At 37.2% G+C, this 14,253-nt stretch overlaps 2 protein-coding genes across 2 annotated transcripts in view; both read right to left on the bottom strand.

Moving 5' to 3' along the window:
• Positions 1 to 1,102: 1,102 nt before the first annotated feature.
• LOC144634620 (lysophosphatidylserine lipase ABHD12-like) lies at positions 1,103 to 14,226 on the bottom strand. The gene is made up of 15 exons (XM_078493636.1): positions 13,993 to 14,226; positions 13,843 to 13,887; positions 12,845 to 12,954; positions 11,936 to 12,038; positions 11,172 to 11,285; positions 10,718 to 10,748; positions 6,317 to 6,362; positions 5,543 to 5,578; positions 4,916 to 5,009; positions 4,669 to 4,706; positions 3,577 to 3,656; positions 2,912 to 2,985; positions 2,665 to 2,743; positions 2,406 to 2,527; positions 1,103 to 1,415 (listed from the first exon to the last, which is right to left on the bottom strand). The coding sequence occupies exons 1-15, from the start codon at positions 14,139 to 14,141 to the stop codon at positions 1,394 to 1,396; spliced, it is 1,143 nt and encodes a 380-aa protein (XP_078349762.1). The 5' UTR covers positions 14,142 to 14,226; the 3' UTR covers positions 1,103 to 1,393.
• LOC144634558 (protein O-mannosyl-transferase 2-like) overlaps positions 10,929 to 14,253 on the bottom strand; it is a 53,217-nt gene continuing 49,892 nt past the window's right edge. Inside the window, exon 23 of the transcript XR_013567216.1 lies at positions 10,929 to 10,974. The gene's annotated coding sequence lies outside the window, so the exon portion shown is untranslated. The remainder of the gene's footprint in view (positions 10,975 to 14,253) is intronic.

Raw genomic sequence — 14,253 nt, 5'->3', positions numbered from 1 at the left:
ATTTTTGTTTTTCACCTTATTGACAATTTTTTGAAGGAAAAAAATGCTTCTTTCCCCCATTCGTATTTCCGATCCATACCAACTCGTATGTAGAGCACTGTTGGTTACCAAGGGGAAAGGGGAGCAAAGCGAGACCCTTTCCAACCGAGGTTATAAGCAGGCCGACGTAATGTAGCTAAGCTCTGTGTATACATGCAGAATCGAATCACGATTGCATTAATAAACCAAATATAATACTCGAGACTTGCTCCATTATCCATACACCTTAAAAAAAAATAACCACACAGTATATGCTATCATTCTGTACGTTCTCTCAAGCGGCCTCGGTCTGTGCTCAAGACCGAGGGTACAGTTTTTCCCTGAACTCCAGGCCGGCGAATTGACGTCACCTACACATTTTCTGAACAATATTTTATCGATAATTATTTACAATTCAGCTTACCTTGGTAAAACAGAGAAGACGCTTCAAGACAATCCATCCATTTCCTTTAATTTCGCTTTACAGAATTTTGTCAAAACGTCTGCCTTCTGCCAGTTTGCCTTTCATTTTCTTCAAGTTGCAGGGTCCAACAAAACAAGAACGCTTCCCGTATTTCTGTCACTTGTTAAGCAACGACTAAGGCCCAGGAGAGCTAACCGTGAGAGACTATGGTTTATGCGGCTGAATTTGTTTGAAGGTTATGGAGTTCCTCGCCGAGTTGATATTAAACTTCACCAAACTGCCTGCTACTTACTCTGTTCACATACATTGCTTCTTTCGCCGAGCTCATGACTTCACCAAAACTGTCTTCTACTTACTCTGTCCACACACATTGCTTCTTTCGCAGTGTAAACAGCGAAAAAGACGATTTTTTGGCAGAGACAAAAAATATTTGCTACTGTGAAGCGAAAAAATTGTAAAATGCTCCAGGTTTCCCGCGCTTACCGCGCCGTGCACACCAAATTTTCCCGCCGAAACCAGCTTCGTTTCCAAGGTGGCAAGCGGCCCAGCCTACCCGGAGTGGGTCCCCGGAGTGCCAAATCTACCCAGGTACAGGCATTTTTAGAAAAATGAATTCAAGGACGTAGCGAAAGCGATCTCCCAGTAAAATAACACAAAAGGTCGAAGAAAACTTGAATTTTATTAAATAACTCCTTTAGAAATTCCGGAAAATTATTTACAGAAATTATTTATATTCTTTTAAAAATACGAAAGCGCCATTCTTGCCTCGCCAGTCAGTCACACTTTGTTAATACAGGCAGATTACACGAAATTACAATTGTTTTAACTTTCATTCCACTACTTTTCTGTAAGTATTTCAACCTTTATATTTTGTTTGCAAAATTGACTCCTAATTTCACAGATGTGCTTGTAAATTAGTGCTAACAAAAAGTCTAACTCAGACTGCATTTGTTACTTTGTCTTGATAAAATCCCTGAATAAAAAAAATAGATATCATGAGATATGTTTTCAAAGCGCAGGATGCGTGAATTCACAGAATTGTAATTAATCTTAAACGCGAAAGACCAGAGGGCGAAAGACAGTGTTTTACCATATTTCAAAACTCGAACATAGTTGAAAACATGAGCGAGTATTTTTGATGAACTTAAAGGTGTTTGATATGTTGTAGTTTAAAATGAATTTCAGGTGAAAATGATTTCAAACTAGTTTGATTTGTATTTTTCTTTGCAGTGCTTAAGGATTAAGGTGATAAATCTGGAATTAAACTAGTTTGATATCACTGTCTCGGTGAGCGAAAAATTAGGGGAGGGGTGTTGAGGTCCCTCGCCATTTTTTCCACTCGCCGGTCATCGCGCTAATCCCGTTTTTCTCGCTGCTCGCCAGCTAACTGAACGAGGAAGGAGGAGGGATTTTAAATTAGGTATGCAGTATTTTTGCGCTAAAATTGGACCTTTTATGGGTATATTAAAGTATACGGAGTTTTTCCCATTCAAATTTTGGTATTTTACATGATTTTGAGGGGAAGTTTTAGGTACCGTAGAATTCCGGTTACAACTCCTGGGCTTATACAACTTCGTAAGGGTTTTTCGGTGGGCTTATAAGCGGAGGGGCTTATATCCGGGAGGGCTTATAAGCGGAATGAAAAAAACGTTTCGAAACGCGCCTCGGGAGTGTTGATCGAAACACGTTTTTAAGTTAAAAACGCATAATAAAGCAGCATTTAGCCCTGTTCAGTACTGTCATCCGATAGAGGGGGGCTTATATCCGGGGGGGGCTTATAATCGGATGTATTTTTTCGTTTCCAGGTAGATGGGCCTATAACCGGGGGGGCTTATAAGCGGGGGGGCTTATAACCGAAATTTAACGGTATATGTTTTTCAGGTATAATGGTATACAACTTACCCCCCCCCCCCCCCTGTCCTGGTCGACCCTGACTGTTACAGTTATGGAAAATATGGCCTACCTTAAAATTCCTGGAAGCTTTTCAGATTGGTAAATGTACTTGTGGCCATGATGCCCATTTAATTCAACAAATTTAATAGGATCTGCATCGGGGCGCCTTGAGATCTTGGCACTTTCATACAACTGGATTAAAAAGATGTAGGGAAAGTAATGCAAAACTGAAACACGAGAACAATGAAAGCTTTGGATAAGGTTTGTTTAAGAACGTCTTTGTTTATAAACTAAAAATTGATTAATGAATAAGCTACAACTCCAATTACCTTTTTCCCTAGTTCAAAAGATATGATTTCATCATCTCTATCATGAAGGATTAGTATTGGACAATGTACATCTGCTAACCTAAAGTACAATACAACAGCATCAACACTGGATTCATACATAATTATACTTTACTAATCTGATGGAAAATCCCGCAGAAAGATTCACAATTAACCAAAATTTAGAATAAAATGTACTTTAACCACTTCAACAACTCAAGCATTCTGTACACAACATAAAGCTACTCGCCTCTTATCAGTTCGAAACACTTCCTTAACTTCATCCAGAACAGTCTCATTGAAGTATGGGAGGAATCTAAAAGGCTGACCATACAAAAACGTCAAACGTTAACAGGAACTAACTTAACTGAAATCCTGACTTTCCACTGATAAAGGGCTCAGCCCGAAACGTCTGGAACTTTTAACTATTTTAAAGGCACTTTCAACTCATTTAGTGAGAACTTTATTATATTTTTGTACTTTTACAAGTGCCACGCAGTACAAGGAAATTTATTTTTCCATTTATCATTGATCAGGAACTAACTTAACCTGAGTAAAAAGACATCTTTTCTGTATAGTCAATGCATGATCTCATTTTCCTGCTTTTTTGACCATTGGTCATAGGAACTTAGTTTTGTAGGTATGCAATGCGTGCAAAGTGTAACAGTTACATATAATTCTCTTTTGCACATTGTGCATTTGTGATAACGGTCCCTGGTACATGTACAGTGTGAATGCGACACAGGTAAGGCATCTTCTTGACAAACAGTGTTCTCTTAATTTTTTATGAAAACTAGAGAAGCCATAGCTAAAAAGTTCAACTTTTTAACATACCAATCACACAACAATGTAAAGCAAAGATGTATGTACGGCTATGAATAAGATATCAATCAAGTCAATCCAAGTTATACTTACTTTTGTTATTGGGTGTTTAACTGCTCCTTCCCATACATTGTTGAAAGGTGCTTCAAGTATGACTCCCAACGGAGGAGAACCTACAAAAACCATTCACTTAATACAGTTGAAGATCTCGTAAGTGGACACCCCTGGGACGGGAAAAAAGTGTCCGTAACTGGAGCTGGCCGCTTACGAGAGGCCGCTCGCCCAGCTAACATTTACCGGAGGGACGTGGATGACGACAAAATAATATAATTGAGAGGAATGGCGATGTGAAGTCTAAGTCCTAATCTCTCAAAGTGTCCGCGGCCACTTACGGGAATGTCCGCTTACGAGAATGCAAAAATACAGAGTTTGTATGGGAGTAAAAAACGGGGTTTCAAACAAGGAGGCCATAAGTAAAGGAACGGATTCCGAGCTTGAACCCGCAAATGCACTCCATCCGTGCGAAACTCTTTGTTTAATTTAAACATTTTAACACATCTATTGTTTTTACTTAGTTACTATTTATACATTTTTTATCAACTTTCATTGTCCGTAACTGGAGCTGGCCGCTTACGAGAGGCCGCTCGCCCAGCTAACATTTACCGGAGGGACGTGGATGGCGACAAAATAATATAATTGAGAGGAACGGCGACGTGAAGTTGATCAATTGATAAAAACAAGATACAGAGATTGTCAATAGGATTTTCTTTGGAGTGTCCGCTTATGTCACAGCTTAAAAACAAAGAAAAAGTCTAAGTCCTAATCTCTCAAAGTGTCCGCGGCCACTTACGGGAATGTCCGCTTACGAGAATGCAAAAATACAGAGTTTGTATGGGAGTAAAAAACGGGGTTTCAAACAAGGAGGCCATAAGTAGAGCTGTCTGCTTACAAGAGTGTCCGTTATGAGAGCTTCGACTGTACCAATTAAACTGGCTGTTTGTTAAAATAATATAAATCAGGGCTTGAGGGCTAAGGTAAAGTCTGTGTTGAAGCCTATAGTAACCATCAAACCAGAGCTTATCCCGGTTTCCATAGCATGAAGCAACTAGGATTTCTACTCCCCCCTGGAGGGGATGCTTGTCTACCACATGCAGAGTTATGTAAATGTTTCTCTCTAAAGCTAACCTTCATCACATAGTTCTTTTGCAACACCTCCAGCTACCCTGAAAAGTAAAATAACACATTACTAAAACAACAATGTTGCATTAAATATCATGTTAGTTTAAAACTAATCATCTTATAAAAGCATCCACTTGTGAGACACATTCATAAAGCAATTCTGCAGAATCTGGCTACAATAACAGTACTATGATTTTTTTTTATTTTGACTGAGTGTTTATAATAAACTAACTTATTGTCTCTTCGATCTTACCCTGAACCTAAAGAGTGACCCCAGATGTAAAGAGATGCCTCCGGACTTTGTGATTTAATCCACCTCCAAGCAGTAATACCATCCTGGATGAGTCCTGTGCAGTGAAAGAAATATTCATAACAGGTTAAATTGGAAATTCACTGCGACGATCATTTATCACTCTCAGGTTATCATAACGTTGTTAAATTCAGTCTTGAAACAGTTTACTTGAGTTGACTGGAATTTTGACAAATATTAATTGAAAGCTTGCAGAAGCCATACACAGCCAGACTATAGGTACAAATGTGTAATTATTAGACAAATGAGGTGAGACCTGATCAACAATGATCAGCATTAAAAGCCAGACTGTCTTTTCCTTTGTCAAACAAATCAATTGTGACAAACTAGCTAAATCAATGTCATGTAAAAAAAAGCCAATATCCTGTGAGAATTGTATCAATTTGAAAAAGCTGTCATCAACCCATCCTTACCAACCAATGTGGTCACTTTCACAGCATTTGTGAGTTGTCTTTTGATTGCCATTTAAAAAAAAATAGTGATTGTAACAAAATTCTTCAAATGTAAGAGGAATAATAATTTGAATTAAAATGGAAGTGACTTACATGTGTACCGGTAAGTCATACTTACCATGTTCAGAAGGTTTTCCTTCAGAGTCACCAAAACCTGACAAATATTCAAAGTTGGACATAAAAATATTTTGTCAACTGAAGTAAGCCAAAACATTAATAAGTTGTTAACTATTTTCCCAGGGCACCTAGTATAAATTCAAAACACTTTTAGCTCTAACTAAGTCCGTACATGGATAAGACAGGGCTAGTCCCTAGTGCTCTGTCAACTGAGCTGTCAAGCCATCTGTGCACACTTTGTTAGACAAGTCCACAATATATATAGCCGTCGAGGGTTCCCTGTACAGAAAGCACCCTGCCAGTCTGGCAGCTGTCAGCTGGGCCCATGACGTGACAACCGTCTAGCCAAGGGGGAAGGCAAGGGATTTGTATAGCCTGGAGTGTTTTGGGTGGTGGGCTCCAGGTTCTTGGAAAATCACTCAGATGTACATTTTAATTTATTTAATGAACTCACAAAGTGAACAGTTTAATCCCCAAGTTGGGTTGATAGCTCAGTTTGTAAGAGCACTGCACCAGTGTAGCAGAGGTCATGGGTTTTGTATAACATTCATTTAATAAGTTTTGTCAGGCCTTTTTTTATGCAACTACTTATTAAATTTTTGTACATGCAACTCTGACTAATAGTCTTGCATGAATCTATTAAATCATTCACCACAGTTCAAATATATGATGTTTCATATTATCACCTCCCAATTTCCACAATTTTTATTTGAGTATTTGTTTTGCTTGCTGTTTGCTACATATATACAAGATAAATATGTACTAGTTAACCTACCTCGATAATCAATTGTTATTACATGATAACCCATTGCAGACAAACGCTATATGAAATAATAATAAAAAAATTATGTAGTCTAGAGCAAATCAGTCATCTTATAAATAAATTTCAAAAGAAAATATGGTAGCTAGTGAAAATTATAAACAAATTTTTCCATAAAATGTATGGGCTCTTGTTATGCAGGAACCAGAACTGTTGTGCATAATAACATTATACTTACCTATATTACTGTATATCTAACTATAAAAAATTGCGGTAAATATTTCAAAACATATTAAAAAAAACTAAAAAGTTTGTTAAAAACGATGCCGTTTCGACGTTAGGCTAACGTCATTATCAAGTCAAAATGAAAGTTGACAAAAAAGTATAAATAAGTAAAAACAATAGATGTGTTAAAAAAGATGTGTTAAAAATTTGATTGCCTTGTCTATGAGATGCTTTGCATAAAGGAACGGATTCCGAGCTTGAACCCGCAAACGGACTCCATCCGTGCGAAACTCTTTGTTTAATTTAAACATTTTAACACATCTATTGTTTTTACTTAGTTACTATTTATACATTTTTTATCAACTTTCATTTTGACTTGATAATGACGGCTTAACCTAATCTCAAAACTTCGTCATTTTTAACAAACTTTTTAGCTTTCTTGAATAATTATGCATCAAAATATTTTATCAAAACTTTTTATAGTTAAATGTTTAGAAAAATCGCTTCTTATTTGTATACCTATATTATAGCTAAGCAGCAGGGGCGGATCCAGGGGGGGTGGATTGGGTGGCTAGCCACCCCCCTTGATCCACCAGAAAAATAAAAATAAACATATTAAAATAGAAAATAAGGACAATGTCCATCCATCTTTTATAGTCAGGCGGGCGTTTAAAGTTAAGAAAGGCCATTTTTCCAAAATAGGAGATTTTCGACAGCCTGTTTTACGAACTTCTGGCTTAATGTAACAAAACATGTGTGTATAGTTTCAAAAAATTAGATTCCTCTTAACTTTCAAGAGTTATTTTAGCCTTGCTGGAATGATTTTCTTCTCCGTTTACATATTTTTTTAGCGAGTTTTCGTACCGTTTTTTCGCATCGAAGCGATTTTAGATGAGTAGCACGATCACCATGCCATTTCACACTGAAGTGCACTTACTTCGTTATAACTCTGCGAGGATTCAGAGTCAATATTTCAAACTTTCCATAACAAGAACTTCAAGTAGTTTATAACCGGGCGGTTAATGTTGGACCACTTCTTTCAGCTTTTTGGCTAGAAAGGCACGGAGCCGCTTTGTAAAAAAAACTTTAGAAAAGCAGTCACTTGAGAAACACACAAGCCGTGTTTGCGTCAGTCACGGAGTGTGCGTGACATGAATTTTCTTTATCACGTCATCTCTTGTTTTAAACCACATGCCTGGCCGGATAAATTTCTGCTTACGCATGCAGTATTTATTTTGTTCCGGATGTTGAATAAAATAAACCCAAACCAGTTGAATGACATTAAAAAGAAGTCCATTTCACGCCAAAATAAAGACTAGACTAAGGCCATCCCGTTGTATTTCTTCGTTTAGCGTCGTCTGACGACTTAAGTCCGCGGTTTGCAAGAGTCACGGGGTTTGCGTGAACTGTAGCAGTGAGCGAAAATTCTCTTACTCACGTCATCCCTTTCTTTAATAAACTTGCATCAACAAATTCCTGCCTGGGCTTGCAAATTTTTATATTGTTCCGAATCTCAAACAAACTACACTCAAACCACTTGAATGGCATAAATTGATTTCGGTTAAAATTAAAGAAGCTTTAAAATCAAGTTCTTGAAGTTTAACTGCTATTTCCCCCCCAAAAAACAGCTTTCAGAAGCATTTGGGAAGTCGCGTGATTCGAAGCACGTAATTCTAACTGCGAGATTCGCTAGGTAATTCCCCTTTTCGTTATGACGTGTGTCCTGTGCCTTGACAAATTTTTGCTGGGTTTGCAATTTTCAGAAGCATTGGGGTCGCGTGATTCGAGCACGTAATTCTAACTGCGAGATTCGCTAGGTAATTCCCCTTTTCGTTATGACGTGTGTCCTGTGCCTTGACAAATTTTTGCTGGGTTTGCAATTTTCGTTTCGATTCCAAAAATAAACTCAAAAACACTTGCAAAACACACGAAAAATAATTCATATTTTCATTTAAAAATAGTTTGGACATGTCAAATCGCAACGTGAATGTTCAAGCCCTGAGCCAAACGCTTGAATATCAATTTAATGAACGATCGCCAGAAACATCAAAATTTGCGTGACCGTGACCTCCTTCTGGAACGATTTACCGACAAAAAAACGAAAACAAAACCCCAGGCAGATTATGAACCGGGCCCAGGCCCCGCCCGGTTAATGAAAGCTTAGTTGTGTACCTTCATTTCGGTGTGAAAAAACTAGGGTTTCCGATAAAGCCATATTTTTAATAAATATTTATTTTCTTAAAATGTATTTATTTTGGGGTGTAACGCGTAACATTAAATATGTCAAATGAAAGCAAAAACTAAAATATTTCAATATCGGATGGACATGGAGCTACTGTTTATTACACATTAGTCAAAAGCAACAAACAATATGATTTTTATTAAGAATGATTTATTCTGGAGTAAAATATAAACATTTCTTTTCATCAGGATACAATGTAACGCTTCACCTTTTCCAAACTACCTTGCAACACAAAATTTAAAATAAAAACATTCTGTTCTGTACCAGGATATTTTAAATAAACAAAACAAAATGGGCATACATCATAGCGTTTACAAACCAAAATTGAAGTCCCACCATAGAGTAAACGGCTTTCCGGATTAAAATGAAATGCGCTGAAACACATTTTGTAACGATCTTGTAGAGCCTAATTCCATCGCATAACTACCAGTTGATCTGCGGACAGAAGGGAAACTTTCCACTTTGAAGCAACAAGTTTCTGTCCCCTGGTTGGGCTTGTGTTAAGCCAACGTTGTCGAAAGTTTCGGCTATTTTTGTTGGACCAAACGCTAAAAAATTGCATTTTGTCGAGGCTGAAACACTTTCTGCCAATACTGCCGTGTTCATGAACCGTAACGAAGGAAACTGGCTCGGGAATATGGTGGAAAACACAACCAAAACGTCCACAAATTTGCCCTGTTCACCGTTTCTTCATCGAAAGCACATGGACATCTTTACACAGGCATTAGTAGGGGGGTCTTTCTTGAGTTTGCAGGGGCAAAATATTGCATAATAATGAGATATTGCGTGACTTTCAACACATGCATTCAGAATGTGAAATGAAGTAAAAAAGAGGGGGAAAATTTATCTATAAGCTTCCTTTAAGTGAAAATCTAGCAATACAGGTAAAACTGCTATATAATATCTTTTTTTTAATTTTACCTTGCATTTTTTAAAAAATCTAAAGAAAAACAGAAGTATGCCACACCCACAAGGGATTATGGGTAGCCTTAAAATTGCCAAAATTGGTATAAAATAATTAAAATCTTTACAATTTTTGATTGCAATGTGCATTTTGGTCAATAATAAAGGTTAAGAGTGATTAAAAGTGAAGAAATAAAATAAAAAATATTTTTGACCATGTTACAGCAAATGGATACATGACCGTGCTACTCATCTTTACAAGCAAGCAAAGTTGTCCCCAGGCCACTTTGCCAAGGGCTAAACATTTTCGCGCACGTGGGTGAGCAAAAAACGCACTGTATCTGTTCTTTCCTGTAAGTTCCTGGCTTGTCAACTTTAAATTTCAATCACTGTTCATTTCATAAGAACTAGACTTTTTCTCTGAAATATAACTCAAGGTAAGTTGAAGAAAGAATATTTTGGCAAATTATCAAGGAAAAACAGTGGTTTAATAACTTAATTGACAGCTGTATAAAGCTGCTCAGAATCGCGGAAATCACGTCTAAGAGACTTCAACTTTTCAAAATTTTCTGAGGGGGTATGCCCCCAGACCCCCCTAGGAGGATGGAGCCTTCGGCTCCATTAAATATAGGCCTCAGAACGAAAATCATCTGCACTCCCACCTCAAAACACTGCCTAAAACCCTGAACCCCCCCCCCCCATAAACAACAAACTGGGGCTTTAACAATATAGTAAACAAAAATATTGGTAAACAGCCACCCCCCTTTGAAAAATCCTGGATCCGCCCCTGAGCAGCTATAAATGTAGGTGTCTCTAAGGAAAGTTTGGTAATTAAAAAGCAAGTACAAGTAAAGCCTTTCTTTCAATAAGGTAACTCCATCCGTTTTAAAATTAAAACTGTTATCAACAGAGGCCCTAGTTAAAAGTAAAAAACCAAAAATCACAAAAAACCTACAGAGTAATATATAAGTCAGAATACTATTATATTATTAATAGGTAATTGTGTACCCGTACTTTAAATGTCAGAATTTAAAAAAATTACAAACCTTGTAAAGTCCTTTTCTGTGGCCAGTCCCCCTATAAGGCAAGAAAATAGCATTAATCCACAAAAAGTTCTATTTATGCTGTGATAACATGTGGTGAATCTATTCAGGGAGACAGTTCATTTATCATAAGACAAGGTCCAAAAAAATTGGATAGTACAGCTTGTTTCCATCTGTGCAAATTATTAATATAGTAAATCTATCATCAAAGGCATATTTGTGTACAGGACTGAACAAACAAGTTAACTTTTACTGTAGCCCTTTGCACGCATTACATGCCTATAATGCCATTTTTTTTAATATTGGCAGCATAGTCACAAAATGCATGCAGAGGGTTAAGTACAGTCACATTAAGAGCTATTAAATATTTTTGAAGGTAAAATCAAAAGGGTTTTAAGTTTTTGTCTTGTCTTTGAGCCTACCAACCGTTCCAATAACAAGGAAATAAAAGTGTTACCTGGTGTATGCATTGCCGTGCAAATATAAGAATACTGGACTTCCATCGTTGAGGTGAGAATGTTTGCCAGCTTTGGGGCCTTGTGTTTTGGCAACATGCTGACCAGGAATATTCCTGAATGTAAAAAGGTACCAAGTAAAAAAGTACTATTAATTATTTACATGAAGTAAAATGGAAAGAAGCCTGAAGTACCTGCAGATTTGAACTCTACATTATACAACATTTTCATAACCTAATGGTGTGTTAACAGATCACTATCTCCACTCACTTAGGGTAATTAACATCTGGGATTTGACCTAAAATCTCTGGACTGAAGTGTGGAGAGGGACAGGTGTCAGTAGCCTGGGAGAATAGGGGGCGGGAGGCAGGAGAACAGATGGTGGAAAGCAGGATTCCTAATTAAGGTGGCGGGAATCGGGAGATATTGAGAAAAGATGTGAAACAATGATTGTGTAATATTTTGCAATAGAATAGCAAAACCAGGTAAGAACCACTAATTAGACAAAGGGGCAGGAACTGGGGGTAAAAGGTACAGGTAGCCAGACTATGTTTCTAGTCTTATATACATGTAGGGTTGCAAAATCAGCTGAACACGGTCTTCCCAACCCACAAATATACAGAGTACCCCCTGGGTGTGCGGTCTGACTCAAGTTTCACTTAAAAAACTTGCTACATTCCTGCTCTTCCTGACACTATTGTCTACTTATAAAAATACACAGTTACTATGCTTTAACTCTTAAGGTAAAACAAAACAAAAGACATACCATGCTCCCAGTTTACCAGCAGCACCAGAAATATAAAAATTAACAGTATTTTCAGGCAAACCAAAGGAGACAGGATCAGTCAAATTTTCAAATGGACTCCTCACTAAATAAAATAAAAGCAAAAAAAATGATGAAATCTAGTAATTAATTAAATCTGTTATTTTTTCCTATGCAATATAAAAAATAATTATTTAACCGAGCTTTTAAATTATTTTTCATTGATCTTTTATCTTTAATTATATACATATTGTAACTTTTTTAAATATAGATATTTAATTTTTGCATTGTAAATAAGTTGTAAAGCGCTATTGGTTAGAAATAGAAATAGCGCTCTATAGATTAAGTATTATTATTATTATTATTATTATTTACTAAATTATTACTATTATAGCTGTGCAAATACAACAGAGCTGGGTCTGTCAGAGACAGCGCTACAATACAAAGGTTTTTTTTTAAATTAAACAATTAAAGTGGAGAAATTATCATCACAGTTGAATATGCAATTGACAGGATCCTGCTTCAATGTTAAAGCCCTCGAAAATGTATATTATCTCCAGGCTTCTTTAACAAAAACTTAAAAGTAGCAAGGATCATGTTCATTGCTTATGGAAAGTAAATGCCATCAACTTAACAGCAAAATAACAGGATGAAAGAACTTGCCGTGGTAGGGGAGATAGGGCTCGCCCAGCCGTAATGTGATTTTGGGATTTTAAACAGATAAATTGACAGGTAATTAGCATAATTTTTTTTTGCTTTATCTGAACAGAAATTAAAGCCTTTATAATCCTGGATGTCATTGCATTTCATTTGTTTTAGTTATTAATTATAGTATCAACCAAAAGGTCACTATGTGTATAATTATAGACCAATTGTGACATAGTAACACTCTTATTCAATGAATTCACTTACATGGATGCAAATAAATCATAAGTTCTCTAGCCGCTGGTGAGGAATACATTATTATCACAAAAATCACATAAAGCAACAGAATTGTTCCCAGTGCAATCTTCATGAACAACCTATGAAATGAATTGCCAATATATTATTTGACTGGTTCAAGAACCTTATTTTTATCTGTAACTGAATTGCAGAGATGCCAACCTAATGCAATGATGTATTACTCTTCCCAAACCCCCAAAACTAGACTTGCCACAAGCCGACTCTTTTGAGCGACAAAGTCGCGATAATTGAGATTGCAAGAGATGCAAGAGATTAAATTTAATTTGGGTGTGAAGTAAATTTGACAGCCTTGCTCGTTCAAATAAACATTCTTAAAATGACTGGATACGCATATGAGATGATCCCCAAAATCGAAAGAAACAGTCTGTATCTTGTGCGTGGAAGGTGTTTTAAACCCGAGTTATCGCAGAAAGCCAAAAGCTTCTTACAAGCCTCAATCGCCAGCTTGCGTGAACTGAGCGGGATTGAGCGTTTATTGCATTTATTTTTGAGATTTCCGAGAGACGTCAAGAACTTTTGGAAGGCCTGCAGGTGATTTTTGGAGAGTATTCATACCTTTGACTTAAATGATATCCAACAATGCAAAGATTTCTAGACGTCTCCAGATTTTTGTACTCTGGGGGTTGGCCAAAAAAGTTTTATACGGAGAGGCTCCGCCCCGAGCTCTCCCTTACCCTTTTATGTACCGTTTTGACAGAAAATTATGAAACCCCTTTCATATACCTTTTACTAAAAAAAGGTACCTCTTTCATATACCTAGAAGACCTATATACCTGAAGCCTAAAAAAGGTACCCCTTTCGGGCGGAGCCTCCCCGTATAGGCCATTACAGGGAGTAGACCCCCCCCCCCCCGTGGGAGGCAGGTATGCCACTCCCACTCCCCTTCCTGCTCCTACCCCACTCCACTCAGTAACAATGATTTAATCACTAACTATTTACGGACTCACCAAATTAATGAAAATATTCCCAAAAGCAGCGAAGTTACTAGACTCCTAAAATGTGACAAAATATAAGCTGAAACTTATCAATCAACTCAGGACCCCGGCGCAAAATTAACAAGATGAACTTTGCATGGCTTAATTGATAGGCTTCGTTACCTTTGTTGCGCTTTATTTCCAAAGCCACTTTTTGCTCCTTTTCCCATACTTTCATGATAATCTGATGTTCTCTTTAAAGGCCTTCGCTTTAAACCCTCACGATCATACATGATGTCTGTATTTCCCAACCTGATCAAACGTTCCATCATCCAACCTCTGCTGATCCAAGTTGGTTTTGCCGCTTTCACTTCTTTTCCACTTCATGTAAGGTGTCATGAAGATATCGCTGGGAAACTGGTACTAAGCAAAACAATATGGCGG

The sequence above is a fragment of the Oculina patagonica genome, chromosome 13 (genome assembly GCF_052425735.1).
Source record: "Oculina patagonica isolate OP01 chromosome 13, crgOcupat, whole genome shotgun sequence".
NCBI lineage: Eukaryota > Metazoa > Cnidaria > Anthozoa > Scleractinia > Oculinidae > Oculina > Oculina patagonica.
Note: the sequence above shows the minus strand (reverse complement) of the source record. Positions and strands in the feature narration are given on the sequence as shown.

Bases quoted from the DNA above. Each gene is read 5' to 3' on its own strand.
- LOC144634620 (XM_078493636.1), bottom strand. From the start codon at position 14,141: ATGATGGAACGTTTGATCAGGTTGGGAAATACAGACATCATGTATGAT. The intron at 11,286-11,935 runs GTATGTCTTTTG...TTTTACATTCAG, and splicing joins GCTGGTAAACTGGGAGCATG to GAATATTCCTGGTCAGCATG. The intron at 1,416-2,405 runs GTAGGCCATATT...TTTTTTATTCAG, and splicing joins AAGCTTCCAGGAATTTTAAG to GGATTTTATCAAGACAAAGT.